This window comes from Bos indicus x Bos taurus, chromosome 1 (assembly GCF_003369695.1).
Source record: "Bos indicus x Bos taurus breed Angus x Brahman F1 hybrid chromosome 1, Bos_hybrid_MaternalHap_v2.0, whole genome shotgun sequence".
Classification (NCBI taxonomy): Eukaryota; Metazoa; Chordata; class Mammalia; order Artiodactyla; family Bovidae; genus Bos; species Bos indicus x Bos taurus.
In genome coordinates this window covers 151,943,627-151,967,096 of record NC_040076.1, presented here as the reverse complement: position 1 = coordinate 151,967,096, position 23,470 = coordinate 151,943,627, and the positions used below count along the sequence as shown (strand labels likewise).

At 39.9% G+C, this 23,470-nt stretch overlaps 1 protein-coding gene across 2 annotated transcripts in view; it reads left to right on the top strand.

Annotated features, from left to right (window-relative positions):
* HACL1 (2-hydroxyacyl-CoA lyase 1) overlaps positions 1–22,798 on the top strand; it is a 39,831-nt gene extending 17,033 nt beyond the window's left edge. Inside the window, exons 11-17 of one of the 2 annotated variants that reach the window (XM_027549311.1) lie at positions 819–902; positions 1,815–1,916; positions 5,090–5,244; positions 6,229–6,387; positions 7,284–7,391; positions 8,289–8,475; positions 21,649–22,798. In XM_027549311.1, coding sequence (XP_027405112.1) covers positions 819–902; positions 1,815–1,916; positions 5,090–5,244; positions 6,229–6,387; positions 7,284–7,391; positions 8,289–8,475; positions 21,649–21,681 — 828 coding nt within the window. In that variant the 3' untranslated portion in view covers positions 21,682–22,798. The remainder of the gene's footprint in view (positions 1–818; positions 903–1,814; positions 1,917–5,089; positions 5,245–6,228; positions 6,388–7,283; positions 7,392–8,288; positions 8,476–21,648) is intronic. The other variant, XM_027549317.1, reaches the window with a different exon arrangement.
* The last annotated feature ends 672 nt before the right edge of the window (positions 22,799–23,470 follow it).

Genomic DNA, 23,470 nt, shown 5'->3' with positions numbered 1-23,470 from the left:
CTCAGGAAGCTGTCTTCACTGACCCACGGCCATCCAGAAATGGAGCAGAATTCTGAGTAAATAGGGCATAGTCGTGCTTTTCCTGGATTGTTGTTCAGCCGCTCAGTCATGTCTGACTCTCTTTGACTCCACTGGAGTGCAGCGCACCAGGCTTCCCTGTCCTTCACTATCTCCTGGAATCTGCTCAAACTCGTGTGCATTGAGTTGGTAATGCCATCCAACCATCTCATCCTCTGTCACCCCCTTCTCCTGCCCTCAGCCTTTCCCAACCTTTTCCAATGAGTGGCTCTCAAAATGTGGTTCCCGGACCAGCAATTTCAGCACCACTGGGAAGTCTGTTAGGAATGCACATTTTGGGGCCCCACGCTAGACCTCTTGAGAGAAGAAACTGAGGTGGATTCTTGCAGTCTCTGGTTTAACAGGCCTACCAGGTTGTTCTGATACATGTTCAAATTTGAGAACTCCTGCTCTGAATAGGAATTCTAGTGTAATTAAGTATTCAAAACTATTATTAAGTATTCAAAACTTATTATTCAAACCTATAATTGATCAACTCAAATGTATTCCTATGAGTATAGTGGAATAATACCGAAATTCTACAGAGTAGATTTTAAAATGAGAGAAGTTAGTGAGGTTTCTGTACTAGCCATGATCCTCATAGAGTTCATGGATTATTACTTTTATTAAGGAACTTCTTGAATATCAAATCTTAATCATATGCTTATGTGTAACATGCACAGTCCATTTATTCAGTCTTGATTCTTTAATTATTTTTAAGAATAAACATGGCTTGTTCTTTAGTCTTGTCTCTTTTTTAGGTTGATATCTGTGCAGAAGAATTGGGGAATAATGTAAGGCCTGCTGTGACCTTGCTTGGAGACGTAAATGCTGTCACTAAACAGGTGAGAGCTTTCGCCCAGGTTCTAGTTTATGTGGCTTGGTCTCAACTGAAGTCAGTTCTTGGGAATGTTTCACTTGGTAACAGGTCTTTTAATATATAAAATAAAATTTATGATAGAAAGCTATTCTTAAATATAACTATAGAACTTAATAAATCCAACTCCTTATATATAGATCATTTGTATGTGAGTAAGTTAAGCATTTTTTAAATGAGTGACAATTTAAAGGCATTTGTTTGGCAAACTGACCCAGCTATCTGAAAGATTATTACACAGCTTCCAGAGGAACTGAACTTACAGCCAAGAAATGACTTTACCTACTGGAAAAAATTCTCACTTAGTGTTTCTTTTGGCAATAAAGATATTTTTACTCTTCAAGCTGTTACCAGTGACTTATCCAGATTCTTATTATTTGCATATAATTTATACATTTCACTGTGATAGGAGATAAGATATAGCACATTTATCACTTGACTTTGGATATAAATTAGTGTCATAATCATCGTTACACAAAATTAGGGTGTGATCCCAACCACATATTAAAACACACTCCGGAGCATTTGACCTGTATCATGGGAATCCCTGGGTATTAGGGCTCTGAACCTTCTTGCCCAGGTTCTTTGATTTTCCTTCTAGTGTCAAACGGAGAGGACTGTGAACGCCCCTGCCTGTGATGTGTGCTTGGGGCATCACTTCTGTTTTGTCTTATGGGATCCCAGCTTCTGGCAGAGGTTTTCTGTGGTACCTGTTCATCTTCCATCAGTCGTTTACTGCCAAGAGGAAAAACAGAACATGAGTGGTGTGAAGGGTAGGCTAGTGTAGCTGTGTTGTCTTCTTTAGAAGAGACTTTTATGCTAATATGGTTTAAGCTTATTTTAAAAAAGGAAAGAAAAAAATTTCTTTTTTTTTTTTTAGCTTTTAGAACAATTTGATAAAACACCATGGCAGTATCCTCCTGAGAGTGAGTGGTGGAAAGTTCTGAGAGAAAAAATGAAGAGCAATGAAGCTTTATCCAAGGTAATACGGGACCCACTGAAATTCAAGAATGCTGCGGGTCCACGGTTGTTAGTTCTGTCATAGCATGCATACATGTGCATCCCTAAAATCACTGTGCATAAGATACACACACACATTCATGTATGTATTATGATAAATACAGCACCTGAGTTTCTTGTGAAAGTGCCACTGGAAGGGTTACCGGTTGTGAGTTACCGCGAAGTGGTGGAAAGTGGGGATCTGACACTGGGCAGAGCGCTAAGAGTCAGTGTGGATGGCTGGGGCTCCTTAGCCTCAGTTTGACCTTGGTACCAAGTCACAGGAGATCTTTTGGAACCTTAAATGCTGGGGCATGTTTTTCTGCCTTTAAGGTGTAAGTTCTTTAAGGCATTCATTTAAATAAGTGTTTCATCAAAATTGAAAATTTGATCTAATGTATAGCCACCTTTTTCTTTTTTTTATTTCAATTTTATTAAGGTATAAAATTATAAAGTAAAGTACATCATGGTACTTTGGTATATATCATGGTACTTTGGTATACATGCACACTGTGAAAGAATTCTCCCTATCTAGTTAATTAACACATCCATCCCCTCACTTTTATGTTACCTTACGGTATGTTATGCTGCTGTGTTCTGTTCTGTTATGTCATTGAGACCATTTGTAGCCTTCTTTTTCAATTGAAATTTTTGTATCACTGCTGGAAATTCTTTCGCAACTTCCTCATCTGTCCTCAGGGCTTTACCTGGTAGCTGAATGCTTTGGAAATTGTAGTAATGTATGAAATTACCAAACCATCCACTCTTAGCCCAAAAACGTACCACTTCTGCAGGATTCTTCAGTTTCTATTTAAAGTCTTTACTTACGGATAGTGTTTTCTCTTTGATGGTGGGAAAGGTTGTTCCTGATTATTCCCCCCACTGTTCTATGTCTTCCTCTGCATCTTGGTTCAGCTGGGTGCAGTTTTCTGTGTTTGGGTACTGTTTCTAACTGATAGAATCATGCATAAGCAAATATGAAATTCCAGCTATATTCACTGTTCCCTAATATATCAATTGTCTTGGAATAAATTTGCATTTTCCAAACAAGTAGGGTTGATTATATATGATTCTTTCTTTGGAATTTTAATCAGTGTCTGTTTCTTCTATCAAGAGCCAGTCACACTTCTTTTTCCCGAATGATATTGTGATTAATTCCTTCTTTTCTGTAGGAATCGCCTTGGTTTAAGATGGAAGGATCTTCCCTGTCTTCTCTGGTGCAGGAGTACAGGAGGGTCCCTCATCCGTCTTGGGTATAATCTCCAGCAAATGAAAGTGGTCCAGGTGAAGAAGCAGTACTGGGACCAGATGGGGCTCTGCTGCTGATAATCTTAAAGGCATTTGGCCAGACAAGGCCCTTGACCTTGACCCTCGGGAGTAGTGGGTGAAGCACAGCCCCTTTCCAGTGCTGTGTGTAGGGAAGGACTAGACTTTCAGATTTTCTAAAACCCGAACTTCATTTTTTATTTTTAGTATAAGGCCATATTTTATATGAAAATCTTCTAGAATAAAATTTTCACTTTTTTCCTAAGGCAGTGTTTTCCTGAAAGTGCTCAAATAAGACTTTAGTTTTGCTTAACCTAGTGTTTTTAGCTGTCTTTACTATGGCACGTCTCGGTCTTTAATATGCTACTGTGCACTGTGGATCTTCAGGAAGAGATTATTTCTTGGCTTATTTGATTGTGTCTCAAGTTGGAGCTGGAACCTGTTTTGCTTGGTCTATTCTCTCGGACTGTATACAAGTCAGATAGCTTCTCAGAGTGGTTGTCTGATGGCCATTTGGGAATTTCATAGCTTACATTAGGTTGGTGAAAAAGTAATTGCGGTTTTGGACTGTTACATTTTAAATCATTATAACTAGGCTCGAACATATCTTTATTAATCAAAATAGGACCCGTTACAATTAACACATTTTTGCCAACAAGAAATAAGATTGTTTATGCCTGTAGCATGAAAATCCATGCTTTGGGATTCAGTGAACTCTTGGAAAGCATTTTCTACCTCCTGTTGGTTATGGAAGCATTTTCCCTGTGAAAAGTTGTCAAGATGCTTGACGATGTGGTAGTCGGTTGGCAGGAAGTCAGGTGAACGTAGCAGGTGAAGCAAAACTTCAGCCCGTGGGCTGTGTGGCATGTGGTCGGGTGGTGTCGTGCAGAAGAATTAGGCCCGTTCTGTTGATCAGTACCAGCGGCGGGTGTTGGAGTTTTCAGTGCATCTCATCGATTTGCTGAGCATACTTCTCAGATGTAATGGTTTCACTGGGATTCAGAAAGCTGTAGTAGATCAGATGGGCAGCAGACCACCAGACAGTGACCATGACCTTTTTTTGTTGCAAGTTTGGTTTTGGGAAGAGTTTTGGAGTTTCTTCTCAGTCCAGCCACTGAGCTGGTCATCGCCAGCTGTCATGTAAAATCTACTTTTTGTCTCACGTCACAGTCCAATCAAAAAAGGGTTTGTTGTTGTTGCATAGAATAAGAAAGGACAACACTTGAAAATGACAATTTTTTTGATTTTTGGTCACCTCATGAGGCACCCACTTAGGTTTTTTGCCTTTCCAATTTGCTTCAAGTGCCAAACGACTGTAGAACGGTCGACATTGAGCTTTGGACAACTTCTCAGGTAAGGGATCAGCTTACAGTCAGCTTCAGTGATTACTCTCCGTTGGTCACTGTCAGCTTCTGATGGCTGGCTGCTGCACTCCTCATCGTCAAGGCTCTTGTCTCCTTCGCAAAACTTTCTGCACCACCACTGCAGCGTACACTTGTTAGCATCTCCTGGGCCAAACGCGTTGACGTTGTGAGTTTTCTCTGCTGCTTTATGACCCATTTTGAACTCGAATAAGAAAATTGCTCGGACTTGCTTTTTGTCTTAACATCATTTGCCTAGTCTAAAATAAATATAAAATAAACAGCAAGTAATGTCATAAGCAGAACAGCACAAAGTGAGAAACGCACATGAAAATGATGTGTAACAAAACCATGTTTATTTAAGGGTGCATTCCAGTGTTGAACAGCAAAGCTCAGCAGTACAGAACCACGGTTACTTTTGCACCAACCTAAATAGTTGTTGCAAATCAGTTTGAAAGTAGCTTATTGATGATTTTTATTCTCATTGTGTCCTAATCTAATTTGATTATATTTCCTTCTAATGTTTTAGGAATTAGCTTCCAAAAAATCTCTGCCTATGAACTATTACACAGTATTCTACCATGTTCAAGAACAACTACCCAGAGACTGTTTTGTGGTGAGTGAAGGAGCAAATACTATGGATATTGGACGTACTGTGCTTCAAAACTACCTTCCTCGCCACAGGTAAGGCTTCCAAGAAAGGAATTATAATGAAATAATGTGTTCAATTAGAAATGACAAAAAGCAAATTAATAAAAACATTTGAAAATTCTATGTGTCCATAAGGACATACTTCATAAATATATTTTTAGTAAAGGTTTTGGAGCACTTCTGTGCTTGGTATGAGACTGACGAGCTGCCTGTTGCACTAAAGAGGCAACTTAAAAAACACTTGCTCCTTAGAAGTAAAGCTATGACAAACCTATAGCATATTAAAAAGCAGAGACATCACTTTGTCACCAAAGATGTGTATAGTCAAAGCTGTGGTTTTTCTCGTGAGAGTTGGACCATAAAGAAGGCTGAGTGCCAAAAAATTGATGCTTTCAAATTGTGGTGCTGGAGAAGACTCTGAGAGTCTCTTGGACTGCAAGGAGATCAAACCAGTCAATCTTAGGGGAATTCAACCCTGCATATTCATTGGAAGGACTGATGCTGAAGCTGAAGCTCCAGTACTTTGGCCACCTGATGTGAAGAACCAACTTACTGGAAAAGACACTGCTGCTGGGAAAGGTTGAAGGCAAAAGGAGAAGGGACTGGCAGAGGATAAGATGGTTAGATAGCATCACTAACTTGATGGACATGAATTTGAACAAACTCTGGAAAATAGTATAGAACAGAGGAGCCCAGCATTCTGCAGTCCATAGGGTCAAACTCGACTTAGCGACTGAACAGCAATGCTTGGTGTGCCCTGAGGTCATGTGATAATTTGTGTACTCAGTGTTCTGAGGATATATTCACAGTCTTCCAAGCAATCATAGGTGATTTTTCCCATTCATTCTGCTTATCCGCAACAAATTAGTTTCTCACAGTCTTAAAACTTAATAATAAGGAGGATGTTTTTATTGTTCTTTATTGTTCCACGAGCCATGTGGATATGACTAGATTTGTGCCAACCCCACCATCTGTGATATGCCCAGAGAGTTTCATTTTAGCTCTGTTCCCCAACAGACTTGATGCTGGTACTTTTGGAACAATGGGAGTCGGTTTGGGATTTGCCATTGCAGCTGCTATAGTGGCTAAAGATAGAAACCCAGGGCAGCGGGTCATCTGTGTGGAAGGAGACAGTGCATTTGGATTTTCTGGCATGGAAGTAGAAACCATCTGCAGGTAAAAAAGCATCCTGAATCAGGGTATTTCTTTCTCTGAAATATGAAAAATTATACCCAAGACCCACTTGCCTAATGCAAAACAGGGGAGTAGTTTTTAGGTCACTGAAAAAAGTTCTGGTCTGAAAAACTCTTGATTTCTTTGGGGAGATAGCACAGCTTGGTGGTTAAGAGCACAGCCTCTGGGTCAGATGGCCTGGATTATTTAAATGCTGGCTGTTCCACTAGGACCCAAAATAAGTCTCTTAACCAAATTTCAGTCTCCTCTAAAACAGGAATAGGAGTCGTACTAGTTTCTACCTTAAACGACAGTTGTGAGGAACAGTTGAAGTAATCTAGGTGCTTCAGGGGGTGGATTAAATATGGAAGGTTTCATTCTTGTTAGCACCCAGATCTGTGAAAAGCAAGGTTCAGAAAAACTCAGTGATTTGTCCAAGGTACACAGCTGCATAGTGGTAGGACCAGTCTGCCAACCACTAACCTTTCACTCTTTCTACCGCTCCATGATATTTCTGTTAATAATTTGATAATCTTTATTAGGGTTTCCCTGATAGCTCAGAGTGTAAAGAGTCTGTCTGCAGTGCAAGAGACTGGGGTTCCATCCCCGGGTCAGAAAGATCCCCTGGAGAAGGGCATGGCAGCCCACTCCAGTCTTCTTGCCTGGAAAATCCCATGGACAGAGGAGCCCGGCAGGCTACAGTCCATGGAGTCGCAAAAAGTCAGACACAACTGAGCGACTTTCACTAGGATAACAAATGCTTAATTTTTAGTCTTATCCTAATACTACAAAAAAGCTTATGGAAAACTATCCATTTTCAAGTTAAAATTTTAATCCAATGAAAAGAAATTGCTTTCGAATGGAAAATTATTTCCTTTATATTTTGCTTTCAATTTTAGGTACAACTTGCCAATTGTACTTTTGGTGGTGAATAATAATGGAATTTATCAAGGTTTTGATACAGATAGTTGGAAGGAAATGTTAAAATTTGGAGATGCTACTACAGTGTAAGTAACCCAGAATAACATATATTTACTTTTCTCATCGAGTTTAATCTGTTTAAAAAGTGTGCTGTACCGGAATGTGCCTGCGTGGTGTAAGTATTGCTTCTTTCCATGGCCGGCTGCTCTACAGGGCAGGAGTTCTGTCTGCATGGTTCCTTTTCATACAACCATCCTTGATTGGCACTTCAATGAGCAGTTTATGATCAGGGAGCCACTGAAGTCTCAGGTGAATGAGTTTGATGTCTAAGCCTTGTTAACAAAAAACTTATTGCAAAATGCTCCTAGTCCTACTATTCCTACTGTACAATATAGGGATATAGATGTTTACATATTATTCATGATACAGAGGTCTTCCTTTTACCACGCTAAATTTTGGTCATCTGATGCCACAGTCACCCTGAGACAGTACTGTGGCTGGCCGTGGGATGTGAGAGATGTGAATCTGGCAGCAGGGCATGGGTATGTTTCTTAAGCCTTGCTGACTTTGTCGTTTTGTTGTGATTTGCGGTTTTGTAGTAATCACTCCTTTTTTCTTCTTTTTTATGAGAAGAACGATTCATAATAATTGATGGTATAGCTTACACTGTCCATCAAGGTAGCTACTAGCCACATATGGCTGTTTAAGTTTAAATTAAAAATTCAGTTTCTCTTTTTAATCAGTCACATTTAAAGTGCTCAGAGCAGCAGGTCACTAGTAGCTACTGTTTTGGACAAAACAGATATAAAAATTTCCATCATCATAGAAAGTTCATTAGACATTGTCACATAGACAATAAAAAATGTGTGGAAAGTTTAATTTACAGGCATCTCAGTTTACATATGCCTTTCAGTTTAGCTGAAATTTTCCCACAAATTATTTCAGACAAATTATTTTCTATTGACTATGACCTTCTTTTTCAGGGCCCCTCCAATGTGTCTTCTGCCTCACTCACATTATGAGCACGTCATGACTGCATTTGGAGGCAAAGGGTATTTTGTACAAACACCAGAAGAACTCCAGAAATCCCTGAGGCAGAGCCTGGCAGACACAACTAATCCCTCCCTTATCAACATCATGATTGAGCCACAAGGCACGCGGAAAGCCCAGGTAAAGGCAATTGCTAAGCAGAAGGCATCTCTCAACCCACCCCCAAAAGTATCTACCAAATAGAACACCCTCTCATTTACAGAGTTCTGTGTAAACCATTTCTTTTTTTTTTTTTTTTGTAAACCATTTCTGAGTTTGTCACTGTCATCTGTTTGTTCAATGAGTATTTGTTAAGATAGGTATTAGATGTGCTATGTCAGGTGCTAAGAGTAGCTTAGTGAGCAAAGCTAGGCTCAGTTCTCACCTCGTGGAGTTTATTGTCCAGTCAGAAAGTACAGTCCGTCACCTCTCAACTAGAATGTATCACAGTAAAGTGAGGCAATTCCTCTGAAGGAAAGAAACCCAGTTCTGAATAAACATAAAACAAAGGAATCCAAGAAGTTGTGGAGGAAAGGGAACCTTCCTGCCCTATTGATGGGGGTGTAAAGTGGTGCAGCCACTGTGGGAAATAGTATGGAAGTTCCTCAGAAAAGTAAAAACAGAGTTGCCATATGATCCAGCAGTCCTGCTCCTGGACATGTATCTGATGCAAACCATAATTTGAAAAGATACATGCACCCAAGTGTTCACTGCAGGAGTAATGAAGACATGGAAGCAACCTAAATGTCCATCAAGAGATTAATAGATAAAAATGTAGTACCTGTATACAATGAAATATTACTCAGCAGTAAAAGGAACAAAATTATGCCGTTTGCAGCAACATGGGTGGGCCTAGAGATTATCGTATTAAGTGAAGTAAGTCAGAAAGAGAAAGACAAATACTGTCTGGTATCATTTGTAGGTGGAATCTAAAGTTTGACACAGATGAACTTACCTGTGAAACAGAAGCAGACTGATACAGAGAACAGATTTGTGGTTGCCACGGGGGAGGGCGAGAGGGAAGGGATGGATTGGGAGTCTAGGATCAGCAGGTGCCAACTATTATATATAAAATGGGTAGGCAACAGAGTCCTACTGTATAACACAGGGAACTATGTTCAAAAGTCTATTATAAGCCATAATGGAAAAGAATATGAAAAAGGGTATCTATATACATGTATAATGGAATCACTTTGCTATTCATCACAAATTCACACAACATTGTAAATCAACTAAGTATACTTCAATAAAATAAATTTGAAAACAAGCAAAAAAACCCACAAAGGAATTCAGTTTATACTGGAGTCACCAGGAAGTCTTCTCAGAAGTGATGCTTAAACTGAGAGCTGAAGGATAAGTAAGGAAGTAGGACATGCTCAGCAAAGAAGCGAGAAGAACACTGTGCACAGACTGTTTAGCAGGACAGAGCGTGGCAAGTCCAGGAAACTGAAAGAAGGCCAAAGTGGCCAGAAGGCAGAGAGTGGATATAGTCTCAATAGGATAGGAGATTATATAATAGGGTAATTTGGGCAATTATATTCAAAGTTACTTTGGCCTCTAAAGCAAAACTGCAGTATAGACTATACCAGTAAAATAAATGATAAAGTTTATAGCCTGCTCCTCTTCCATTCCAGATTAAGTTGCTTTTCATACTTACCTTTGTACTTTGATCCTGGTCCAGCTAATTTTGCTTTCTCTTAAATACCTGGCCTTCAAGCTTACACCTTGCATATCAGCTGTTGTTTTCAATGTTTTGTATATTTTTTCAAGGAGCTTTTGTCTTGGTTCTTTATACATCTGCTGTTAGATTTTCTTCTGTTTTGAACAAGGCAGTGGACAAATGGGCAAAATGGACACCTGGTAAATGAATGTAAATTACCTTATTTGGAATCTATGAAATGTACAGAATTGTACTGAAATTCTGTTTTTATAAAACAGATAACAAGGACTTTGGTAAAAGGAATAAAGGGGAACTACAAAACAGCCAGAAAAGAACAAAATGGCAATAAGTACATACCTATCAGTAATTACTTTAAATATTAATGTATTAAGTTCTTGAATCAAAGTAAATAGAGTAGCTGAATGGATAAAAGATACATCTATATGCTGCCTATAAGAGACTCACTTCAGTTATAAGAACACACACAGACTGAAAATAAAGAGATGGAAAAAAATAATCCGTGCAAATGGAAACCAGAGGAAAGCTAGAGTAGCTGTACTTCTATCAGATAAAATAGACTTCAGAACAAGAGACTGTAGCAAGAGAAAAAGAAGGGCATTGTGTAATGATAAAGGAGTCAATCCAACAAAAAGACATAACATTTATAAATATGACATAGGAAAGTACATAGACATACAACATAGGAAAGTACACGCATACACATGGATATAAAGCAAATATTTACAGACCTAAAGAGAGAGAGACATCAGTATAATAATATTCAGGAACTTTAACATCCACTTACATCAGTGATAGTTTCAGATCAGATCAGATCAGTCGTTCAGTCGTGTCTGACTCTTTGCGACCCCATGAATTGCAGCACGCCAGGCCTCCCTGTCCATCACCAACTCCTGGAGTTCACTCAGACTCCCGTCCATCGAGTCAGTGATGCCATCCAGCCATCTCATCCTCTGTCATCCCCTTCTCCTCTTGCCCCCAATCCCTCCCAGCATCAGAGTCTTTTCCAATGAGTCAACTCTTCGCATGAGGTGGCCAAAGTACTGGACTTTCAGCTTTAGCATCATTCCTTCCAAAGAAATCCCAGGGCTGACCTCTTTCAGAATGGACTGGTTGGATCTCCTTGCAGTCCAAGGGACTCTCAAGAGTCTTCTCCAACACCACAGTTCAAAAGCATCAATTCTTCGGCACTCAGCCTTCTTCACAGTCCAACTCTCACATCCATACATGACCACAGAAAAAACCATAGCCTTGACTAGACAAACCTTTGTTAGCAAAGTAATGTCTCTGCTTTTGAATATGCTATCTAGGTTGGTCATAACTTTCCTTCCAAGGAGTAAGCGTCTTTTAATTTCATGGCTGCAGTCACCATCTGCAGTGATTTTGGAGCCCAGAAAAATAAAGTCTGACACGGTTTCCACTGTTTCCCCATCTATTTCCCATGAAGTGGTGGGACCGGATGCCATGATCTTCATTTTCTGAATGTTGAACTTTAAGCCAACTTTTTCACTTTCTACTTTCACCTTCATCAAGAGGCTTTTTAGTTCCTCTTCACTTTCTGCCATAAGGGTGGTGTCATCTGTATATCTGAGGTTATTGATATTTCTCCCGGCAATCTTGATTCCAGCTTGTGTTTCTTCCAGTCCAGTGTTTCTCATAATGTACTCTGCATAGAAGTTAAATAAGCAGGGTGACAATATACAGCCTTGACGTACTCCTTTTCCTATTTGGAACCAGTCTGTTGTTCCATGTTCAGTTCTAACTGTTGCTTCCTGACCTGCATATAGGTTTCTCAAGAGGCAGATCAGGTGGTCTGGTATTCCCATCTCTTTCAGAATTTTCCACAGTTGATTGTGATCCACACATTCAAAGGCTTTGGCATAGTCAATAAAGCAGAAATAGATGTTTTTCTGGAACTCTCTTGCTTTTTCCATGATCCATCGGATGTTGGCAATTTGATCTCTGGTTCCTCTGCCTTTTCTAAAACCAGCTTGAACATGAGGAAGTTCACAGTTCACATATTGCTGAAGCCTGGCTTGGAGAATTTTAAGCATTACTTTACTAGCACGTGAGGTGAGTGCAGTTGTGCGGTAGTTTGAGCATTCTTTGGCATTGATAGCTTATCCAGACACAAAATCAGTTAGAAAACATCAACCTTCTATGACGCATTTGAACAGATGGACTTAACTTACTGACTGAAAACATTTCAGTATACACTTACATGACAAATCACTGGCCACAGGCGTTAGTTTCTGCAAAAACTCCCCAGTCAATAACGTATGTATTCAGAACATTCCTTTCAAAAACAACAGTATACACATTCTTTTCAAGTGCACATGAAACTTTCTCCAGGATAGATCATATGTTAGGACACAAAACAAATCTTCATAAATTTAAGAATAAAATCATACAAAGCATCTTTTTCAGCCACCATAGTGTGAAACTTGAAATCGATTACAAAAGAAAACTAGAAAATGTGGAGCTGAAACAACATGTTACTGAGCAGCAAAGGGGTCAAAGAATAAATTTTTAAAAAATTTAAATGAAAATGCTAATAAAATATATCAAAATGTATGGGATGCAGCAAAAGCAGGTCTCAGAAGTTCATAGCAATAAAAGCCTACCTCAAAAAACAAGAAAAATTTCAAACAACCTGACTTTACACTTGAAGAAACTAAGGGGGGAAAAAGCCCAAAGTTGTTAGAAGGAAGGAAATAACAAAGGTCAGAGCACATATAAATAGAGTCTAAAAGCACAGTAGAAAAGATTGATGTAACTTAACTCTGGTTCTTTGAATAGTTAAAACTGACACAACTTTATCTAGAATCAGCAAGAATAAAGGGAGAGGACTCAAAATCAGAAATGAAAGATGAGCCATTACAACTGATACTGTGGAAATATAAAAATTCATAGAGACTACTGTGAACAAATATATACTAATAAATTTGACAACCTAAATTTATGGATAAATTCCTAGAAACATGTAAACTACCAAGACTGAATCATGAAGAAATAAAAAATTTGAATAGACTGATTAGTAGTTAGAAGATTGAATTGGTAATCAAAACCTCTGAAACAAAAGTCCAGGACCAGGTGGCTTCATTGGTGAATTCTACCAAACATTCAAAGCAGAATTAATATCAGTTCTTCTCAAATTCTTCCAGAAGATAAAGGAGGAAGGAACACTTGTGAAGTCATTTTTACAAGGCCAAATTTACCTCAGTAACCAAGATCAGACAAGGATACCACAAGAAAAGAAAATTATCCTTGATGAACATAGATGTAAAAACCTTAATAAAATATTAGCAAACCAAATTCAACAATACATTAAAAAATTATATTGTATGATGAACTAGGGTTTATTCCAGGTATTTAAAAACAGTTGCTATCTACAAATCAGTCATTGTGGTACACTACATTAACAAAATGAAGGATAAAAATAATATGATCATCTCAATAGATGTTGTTTTGGTTCAGTCGCTCAATCCTGTTCAACTCTTTGCAACCCCATGGAGTTTCCTGTCCTTCACCATCTCCTGGAGCTTGTTCACACTCATGTCCATTAAGTCAGTGATTCCATCCAACCATTTCATCTTCTGTCACCCTCTTCTCCTCCTACCTTCAGTCTTTTCCAGCTTCTGGGTCTTTTCTAATAAGTCAGCTCTTTGCATCAGGTGCCCAAAATATTGGAGCTTCAGCTTCAGCATCAGTCCTTCCCATGAATATTCAGGATTGATTTCCTTTAGGATTGACTGGTTTGATCTTGCAGTCCAAGGGACTTTTCAAGAGTCTTCTATAGCACCACAGTTCAAAAGCATCAATTCTTTGGTGCTCAGCTTTCTTTATGGTCCAATTCTCACATCCATACATGACTAGTGGAAAAAACGTAGCTTTCATGTAGATGAGCCTTTGTCAGCAAAGTAATGTCTCTGCTTTTTAATATGCTGTCTAGGTTTATCATAGCATTTCTTTCAAGGAGCAAGCCTCTTTCAATTTCATGGCTGCAGTCACCATTTGCAGTGATTTTGGAGCCCAAGAAAATAAAGTCTGTCACTTTCTATTGTTTCCCCATCTATTTGCCATGAACTGCTAGGAAAGATTGAGGGCAGGAGAAGAAGGGGATGACAGAGGATGAGATCAATGGACATGGGTTTGGGTGGACTCTGGAAGTTGGTGATGGACAGGGAAGCCTGGCATGCTGCGGTTCGTTGGGTCGCAAAGAGTCAGACACGACTGAGTGACTGAACTGAACTGAACTGATGGGACTGGATGCCATAATCTTAGTTTTTTGAATGTTGGGTTTTAAGCCAGCTTTTTCTCTCTCCTCTTTCACCTTCATCAAGAGGCTTTTTAATTCCTCTTTGCTTTCTGCCATAAGGGTGGTGTCATCTACGTATCTGAAGTTATTGATATTTCTCCTGGCAATCTTGATTCCAGCTTGCACTTCACCCAGCCCAGTATTTCACATGATGTTCACTGCATATAAGTTGAATAAGCAGGGTGACAGTATATAGCCTTGATATACTCCTTTCCCAATTTAGAACCAGTATTCCGTTGTTCCATGTCCAATTCTAACTGTTGCTCATTGACTTGAATACAGATTTCTCAGGAGGTAGGTAAGCTGGTCTGGTATTCTCATCTCTTTAAGGATGCTTCACAGTTTGTTGTGATCCACACAGTCAAAGGCTTTAACATAGTCAGTAAAACAAGTAGATGACTTTCTGAAATTCTCCTGCTTTTTCTATGATCCAGCAGATGTTGGCAATTTGATCTCTGGTTCCTCTGCCTTTTCTAAATCCAGCTTGAACATCTGGAAGTTCTCGATTCACATACTGTTGAAACCTGGCTTGGAGAATCTTGAGCGTTATTTTGCTAGCATATGAAATCAATGCAACTGTGTGATAGTTTGAACATTTCTTGGCATTTCCCTTCTTTGGTATTAGAATGAAAACTGACCTTTTCTACTCCTGTGGCCACCGCTGATTTTTCCAAATTTGCTGGATTGTTGAGTGCTGTACTTTCACAGCATCATCTTTTAGGATTTGAAATAGCTCAACTGGAATTCCATCACCTCCACTAGCTTTGTTCGTAGTGATCCTTCCTAAGGCCCACTTGACTTCACACTCCAAGATGTCTGGCTCTAGGTGAGTGATCACACCTTTGTGGTTATCTGGATCATGAAGATCTTTTTTGTACAGTTCTTCTGTGTAGTCTTGCCACCTCTTCTTAATATCGTCTGCTTCTATTAGGTCCATACCGTTTCTGTCTTTTATTGTGCCTGTCTTTGCATGAAATGTTTCATTGGTATCTCTAATTTTCTTGAAGAGATCTCTAGTCTTTCTCATTCTGTTGTTTTCCTCTATTTCTTTGCACTGATCACTTAGGAAGCTTTTCTTATCTCTCCTTGCTATTCTTTGGAACTCTGCGTTCAGATGATTTTATCTTTCCTTTTCTCCTGTGCCTTTCACTTTTCTTCTTTTCTCAGCTATTTGTAAGGCCTCCTCAGACAACTATTTTGCCTTCTTGCATTTCTTTTTCTTGGAGATGATTTTGATCACCACCTCTTGTACAATGTTATGAACCCCCATCCATAGTTCTTCAGGCATTCTGTCAGATCTAATTCCTTGAATCTGTTTGTCACTTCCACTGTATAATTATGAAGGGTTTGATTTAGGTCATACCTGAATGGCCTAGTGGTTTTCTCTACTTTAATTTAAGTCTGAATTTTGCAATAAGGAATTCATGATCTGAGTCACAGCTCCTGGTCTTGTTTTTGCTGACTGTATAGAGCTTCTCCATCTTCGGCTGCAAAGAATATAATCAATCTAATTTTGGTATTGACCATCTGGTGATGTCCATGTGTAGAGTCTTCTCTTGTGTTGTTGGAAGAGGGTGTTCGCTATGACCAGTGCATTCTCTTGGCAAAACTCTGTTAGCCTTTGCCTTGCTTCATTTTGTACTCAAGGCCAAACTTGCCTGTTACACCAGGTATCTCTTGACTTCCTACTTTTGCCTTCCAGTACCCTATAATGAAAAGGACATCTTTTTGGAGTGTTAGTTCTAGAAGGTCTTGTAGGTCTTCATATCTCGGTTCAGACTTCAGCTTCTTTAGCATTAGTGGTTGGGGCATGGACTTGGATTACTATCATATTGCAGGTTTGCCTTGGAAATGAACAGAGATCATTCTGTCATTTTTGAGACTGCACCCAAGTACTGCATTTCAGACTCTTTTGTTGCCTATGAGGGCTACTCCATTTCTTCTAAGGAATTCTTGTCCACAGTAGTAGATATATTGGTTATCTGAGTTAAGTTCACCCATTCTAGTCCATGTTAGCTCAGTGATTCCTAAAATGGTTTGTAAATACACACAATGGGTTATTATTTAGCCGTAAAAAGGATGGAGTCTTAGCACTGCAACAACGTGGGTCGGCCTTGAATGCATTGTGCTGAGAGACTCAAGTCAGAGAGAGGTGAGTGTCATATGACCTCACGTATGGAGCCCCAAACAAAAACCCCAGCTCATAGGTGCAGAAAATGGGTTGGTGGTCGCCAGAGTTGGTGGGTGGGGAGTGGGCAAAATGGCCTATGGGGGTCAAAAGGTACAAACTTCCAGTTATAAATATAAGTCTTCGGAGATGTAATGAACAGCATGATAACTGTAGTTAATAATACTGTGTTGCATATTTGAAAGTTGCTAACCAAATAGCTATTACAAGTTCTCATTACAGTAAACATTTTTGTGACTATATGTAGTGATGGATGTTAGCTAGATTTGTTGTCATCATTTTTTGATGTGTACAAATGTCAGGTCATTGTGTTGTATACCTGAAATGAGTATAACGTGTGTGTGTGTTAGTCGCTCAGTTGTGTCAGACTCTGCAATCCCATGGACATAGCCTGCCAGACTCCTCTGTCTATGGAATTCTCCAGACACAAATACTGGAGTGGGTTGCCATTTTCTCCTCCAGAGGATCTTCCTGACCCAGGGACCGAACCCACGTCTCATGTCTTCTGCATTGGCAGGCGGGTTGTTTACCGCTGACGCCACCTGGGAAGCCCCTGAAATAAATGTAATGTTATGAGTCAATTATGGGGCCTTCCCAGTGGCTCAGTTCAGGGGCCACAGGAGGTGCAGGTTTGATCCCTGAGTCAGGAAGATCCCCTGGAGGAATGTATGGCATCCCACTCCAGTATTTCTGTCTGGATAATTCCATAGACAGAGGAACCTGGTGGGCCACAGTCCATAGGGTCGCAGAGAGTGGAGCATGACTGAAGCGACTTAGCATGCACGTGTGTCAATTATACTTCAATTAAAATTTAAAAACAGGGAGAGAAAGGCTTTGGCATAGCCTCTCTAGGCTCTTCTCATAGCAGAGAGAAGAGATACTTAAGAAGAAGCATGGTGATGGGGATGGTGAGCACAGAAAGACTAGGCCAGAAAGATGATGAGTTAGGTGAGATTAGCACAGTTTACATGGAGCAAGCAGCCAGACTGTTTTAAGATAGGTCAACTTTCAGAATCTGCTCAGTACCTTTGTGGGTTTATTGATCACCTTAGAAAGAAACTCTTTGTTCAGATAATTCTGTCTAGCTAGACACCCAATAGATAGGTTTTAAAATCCCGTGTCCTTTTGTCTAGCTGAGCACCTACTTTCCAGTAGCTGGGGTGTTAGTGTTGCAGCCAAGAGCCCCTCCTCCTGGCATCAGAGCATCAGAGCACTAAGGGCTAAAGCCCTGGTAAGTGCGGTCAGAGCACAGACAAAACAGACCGGTGTTATAGTCACAGGAGGGCCCTGACTGATTGTCCTCTCTCTGCTACCACGTTCACCTTTCTAAGTGATCTGCTTCTAGTGGTCTGTTGTGGGTTCTCTATGAACCTGGAGGATATTGCTGGAGAAATATAGCCTCCTACTTCCTCTTTTATAATTCCACGAGGATTATCCTTGTATTTTTTTGCATCTACTACTTCAACATATGTGTCTTCATTCCGGTAGAATTCCACTTATATTACAGTTTCTAAGCTGTTTACTTTTCATTGATTAATTATGTGTCCATTGCCATTTGTCATTTTTTTAAAACAAAGTACAGTTGATTTGCAGTACCATGTTAGTTTTAGGTATACAACATAGTGATTTTTATAGACTACACTCCATTTAAAGTTATTATAAAATATTGGCTATATTCCCTATGTGTGTTAGTCGCTTAGTCGTGTCCGACTCTTTGAGACCCCACAGACTGTAGCCCACCAGGCTTCTCTGTACATGGAATTCTCCAGGCAAGAATACTGGAGTGGATTGCCATTCCCTTCTCCAGAGGAACTTCCCAACCCAGGAATCGAACCCTGGTTTCCTGCATCACAGGCAGATTCTTTACCGTTTAAGCTACAGGGAAGTCTATTCCTATGCTGTGCAATATATCCTTGTAGCTTAGTTACTTTATACAGAGTAATTTGTGTCTCTGAATCTCATACCCCATCTCGTCCCTCCGCCTGTCCTTCTCTCCACTGGTGACCACTAGTTTGTTTCTGTATGTTTAAGTCTGAAAAGATAACATGCACCCCAGTGTTCAGAGCAACATTATTTACAATAGCTAAGATATGGAAGTAACCTAAGCGTCCATCAACCAATAAATGGATGAAGCAGATTCTTGTATGGACTTCCCCGGTGATTCAGTGGTAAAGAACCTGCCTGCCAATGCAGGAGACACAGGTTCAGTCCCTGATCTGGGAAGATGGGACATGCCACGGAGCAACGAAGCCCATGAGCTGCAACCACTGACTCTGTGCTCCAGAGCCTGGGAGCTGCAACTGCTGAGCCTGCAGGCTGTGACTGCTGACGCCCGTGCACTGCAGAGCCTGTGTGCCTCAGAGCCCGTGCACCTCAGAGCCTGTGCTCCACAGCAGGAGGAGCCACCGTGACGAGAAGCCCGCACTCTGCAACTAGAGAGGAGCCCTCGTTTGCTGCATCTAGAGAAAGGCCTGTGCAGCAGTGAAGACCCAGCACAGCCATAAATAAATGAATAAATAAATTTTTAAAAGATGTGATATACATGTACAATAGAACACTATTCAACCATAAAAAAGGAGATCCCATGATCTGCAGCAATGTGGATGGACCTAGAGGATATTATTCTTCGTGACATAAGGCAGACAGAGAAAGGGAAAGAGGAGCGACACTGGGTGTTGTCACTTCTTGATGTGGAATCTGAAGTAAAATGAATGAATGTGACTGTGAGCAAAGAAACAGACTCAGATACAGAGAACAGACTGCTGGTCACCACTTATCACTGATTCATGGTGTAGCGGGCTGCTTGCTGTACAGGGAGGACCTAATCTCTGCAGTTGCCAGTGTCCAGGCTCTATGGGTAGGATAGTTTCTGTCCTGGGAAAGGCTTCCGTGCACTGCTCTTTCTACCAAAGTTCTGCTTAGATGTGGGAGCTTGGTCCTCTTTCCTCCCTCATCTCCTCCTTTTTTAAAAAATTAATTTTTATTGGAGTATAGTTGGTTTATAGTGTGTTGGTTTCTGCTGTTCAGCAAAATTAACAGTTATTCATATATCCATTCTTTTTTAGATTCTCTTCCCATGTAGGTCACTACATAATATGACTAGAGTTCCCTGTGCGATACAGTAGGTTCTCATTAGTTACCTGTTTTATATATAGTAGTGTTTATATGTCAATCCCTGTCTCCCAGTTTCTTCCCTCCCCCACCATGCCTTTTTCCCCTTGGTAACCATAAGTTGGCAAGAATACACACAAGAACTATACAAAAAAGGCCTTAATGACCTGGATAACCATGGTAGTGTCATCACTCACCTAGAGCCAGACATCCTAGAGTGTGAAGTCAAGTGGGCCTTAGGAAGCATCACTACGAACAGAGCTAGTGGAGGTGATGGAATTCTACCTGAGCTATTTCAGATCTTAAAAGAAGATGCTGTTAAAGTACTGCACTCAGTATGCTAGCAAATTTGGAAAACTCAGCAGTGGCCACAGGACTGGAAAAGGTCAGTTTTCATTCTAAACCCAAAGAAGGGCAATGCCAAAGAATGTTCAAACGATCGTACAGTTGCACTCATTTCACAAGCTAGCAAGTTAATGCTCAAATCCTTCCAGCTATGCTTCAACAGTATGTGAACCGAAAACTTCCACGTGTACCAGCTGGATTTGGAAAAGGCAGATGATCAAATTGCCAACATCCATTGGGTGATAGAAAAAGCAAGGGACTTCCAAAAAAACATCTACCCCTGCTTCATTGACTACGCTAAAGCCTTTGACTATGGATCACAACAAACTGTGGAAAATTCTTAAAGAGATGGGAATACCAGACCACCTGACCTACCTCCTGAGAAACATGTATGCAGGTCAAGAAGCAACAGTTAGAACCAGACATGGAATAACAAACTGGTTCGAAATTGGGGAGGGAGTGTGTCAAGGCTTGTCACTCTGTTTATTTAACTTATATATGGAGTACATCATGAGAAATGCTGGGCTGGATGAAGCACAAGCTGAAATCAAGATTGCTGGGAGAAATATCAATAACCTCAGATATGCAGATTACACCACCTTCATGACAGAAAAGGAACAGGAACTAAAGAGCCTCTTGATGAAAGAGGAGAGTGAAAAAGCTGGCTTAAAACTCAGCATTCAAAAAACTAAGATCATGGCATCCAGTCCCATAACTTCATGGCAAATAGATGGGAAACAATGGAAACAGTGACAGACCATTTTCTTGGGCTCCAAAATCACTGTGGACGGTGACTGCAGCTATTAAATTAAAAGACGCTTACTCCTTGGAACAAAAGCTATGACAAAGCATATTAAAAAGCAGAGACATTACTTTGTTGACAAAGGTCCATCTAGTCAAAGCTATGATTTTTCCAGTAGTCATGTGCAGATGTGAAAGTTGGACCTTAAAGAAAGCTGAGCGCCAAAGAATTGATGCTTTCAAACTGTGGTGTTGGAGAAGATGCTTGAGAGTCCCTTGGACTGCAAGGAGATCCAACCAGTCCATCCTAAAGGAAATCATTCCTGAGTGTTCATTGGAAGGACTGATGCTGAAGCTCAAGCTCCAATACTTTGGCCACCTGATGTGAAGAGCTGATTCACTGGAAAAGACCCTGATGCTGGGAAAGACTGAAGGCGGGAGGAGAAGGGGACGACAGAGGATGAGATGGTTGGATGGCATCACTGACTCGATGGATGTGAGTATGAGCAAGCTCCGGGAGATGGTGATGGACAGGGGGGCCTGGTGTATACTGCAGTCCATGGGGTCACAAAGTTGGACACAACTGAGCGACTGAACAATGACAAACCATAAGTTTGTTTTCTACATATTTCTGTTTTGTAGTATTTCTGCTTCTTTCATACTCTATAGTTTTTTTGTCTGCCCTGATTACTATTAATGGGGCAAGATTCAGAAAGTGATATTAGGTTGTTTTGTAGGAAGAGACAGAAGATTCACTAATAGATTTTTAGCTCCTTTTTAGGAAAAGCTGTAGATCAAAGACAAAACTCATTTACCCCCACTGTGGCTAGTGTCGTTATAATGGGACTTTTGGATTTTAGAGCAAGCAAGATAGGATATAGTTTGATGTAGTTATTTCTTTTGACTGAATATTTGTTTCTTTTCTTTTTTTAGGATTTTCACTGGCTGACCCGGTCTAATCTGTAAAGATGCCAATGAATGACTTGAAGAGTTTTCTCTTTCCTATAAGATGGAATTTTATTTTTCAAAACAAAATTACTATAATCTTAAAATTGTCATGCAAAAATTAAATAAAACATTTCTAAGTGACATTTTATAGTATAGGAATTGATTGAAAATATAAAAAGCTACCAGAATCCTACCACAGAAATAACCATTTACAGATGGAAGAAGGGGTTAATTACATTGTATTGTGACTACCTAACTGTTGAATTACACATCAGTATTCTTTTAAACGAATCCCTTCTTAACATCACATATCTTTTAGAAACCTCTTCAGACAAAAAACAGTTTCAAGAACTGTATACTGAGAGGCATGTTGAGTGAGTTGGAATACCTGGACTGTTTCTGCCTCGTGGTTTATCCACTGAGCACTTCGTTCGTTAGTCTGCCCAGTGTCTGATGGGGCTTGTTCTACACTATAAGTTGTGTGTTTGTTTTCTTTTTCTGGAAAGAACTTACCAAGCCAAAGGAGAAGTCACATCACACCCAAACTAATAATTTCAGGGTATGTTTGGATTATCAACCTCAGTGTATGTGTACCACATTGAGAGCAACTGTCAGCAGCCTTAATATATAGAGAACTCTTGTTGATAAGAAAACTGTTAATGCACTAGTCAGAAAATGGGCAAAGGGCATGAATGTATAATTAATAGAAAAAAGCAAATGATCAATCAGAGTATGAGTATGAATACAAATGAGTATGTAAGTTAAACTTGAAAACCTCTTTTATACCCCAGCTCCTCGGCAAAGCACTTTTAAAATTACAGTTTTCAGCATTTGGTGAGGGTGAAATGAAGAGCGGAGCACTGTGTCGAAATTGGTGCAAATTTCACTGAGGGATTCTAGCAGTGTTTGTATTCACAATCATAAAGTGTTCATACCCCATAACTTTGGACCCAGTGGGCGTATTTCAAGAATGTAGTTTAAAGAAATAATGAAATATTTCGTCAAATATTTATTTGTAAGCCCCTTCAGCATGGCTTTATTTAGGAACAACCCCAGTGTTTAATGATAAGACATTGGTTATATAAGTTATGGTTTTTCAACATCATAAAATAAAAATTGTGTTGAAGAGAATGTTTATTAATGGAGAAATAAATGACAACCCACTCCGGTATTCTTGCTTGGAAAATCCCATGGACAGAGGAGCCTGGTGGGGCCCGTGGGGTCCCAAAGAGATGTGACTGAGCATAATCACAGCTACCAAAATGGATGGGTTCAGGATATACATCTGTACTCATTCACAGATAATATACATAGAGAAAAAAGGTGGGCATGAAGTAAACCAAAATTTTGATATATCTTGGTGATGGTATGTAAGTAATTTTTATTTTTTGTACGTTTTTTCCTACTTGTGTAAGATTTTAAAATGAAAATTGTTATATAATTGTATTCTCAGAAACATATTGTTTTAAGAAAATACTAGAAATGGAAATTATTTTCAGAGTTCTTGTTTATTATCTGCAGTTTTATATATGAATTGGGGTATAGGACTTTATATCTAAGTTCAGCTAGTTTGACTGTGTCATACACATCAGACTTGTATCCATCCATTGGCTTGTTAGGGACCTAAGTGACCTCCGCGAAGCGGTGGCCTCCAGCTTTGAGGTATGAGCCGAGGAGATGCTTGCATGAAGATGTGGTTTCACGTGACAAGCGCATGAGATCAGGCCCCCCTCTTCCCCGGCAGGTCCCCTTATGGAGTTCTGCGACACACACTGCAGAGCCTGGGCTGCAGAGGAGAAGCAGAGAG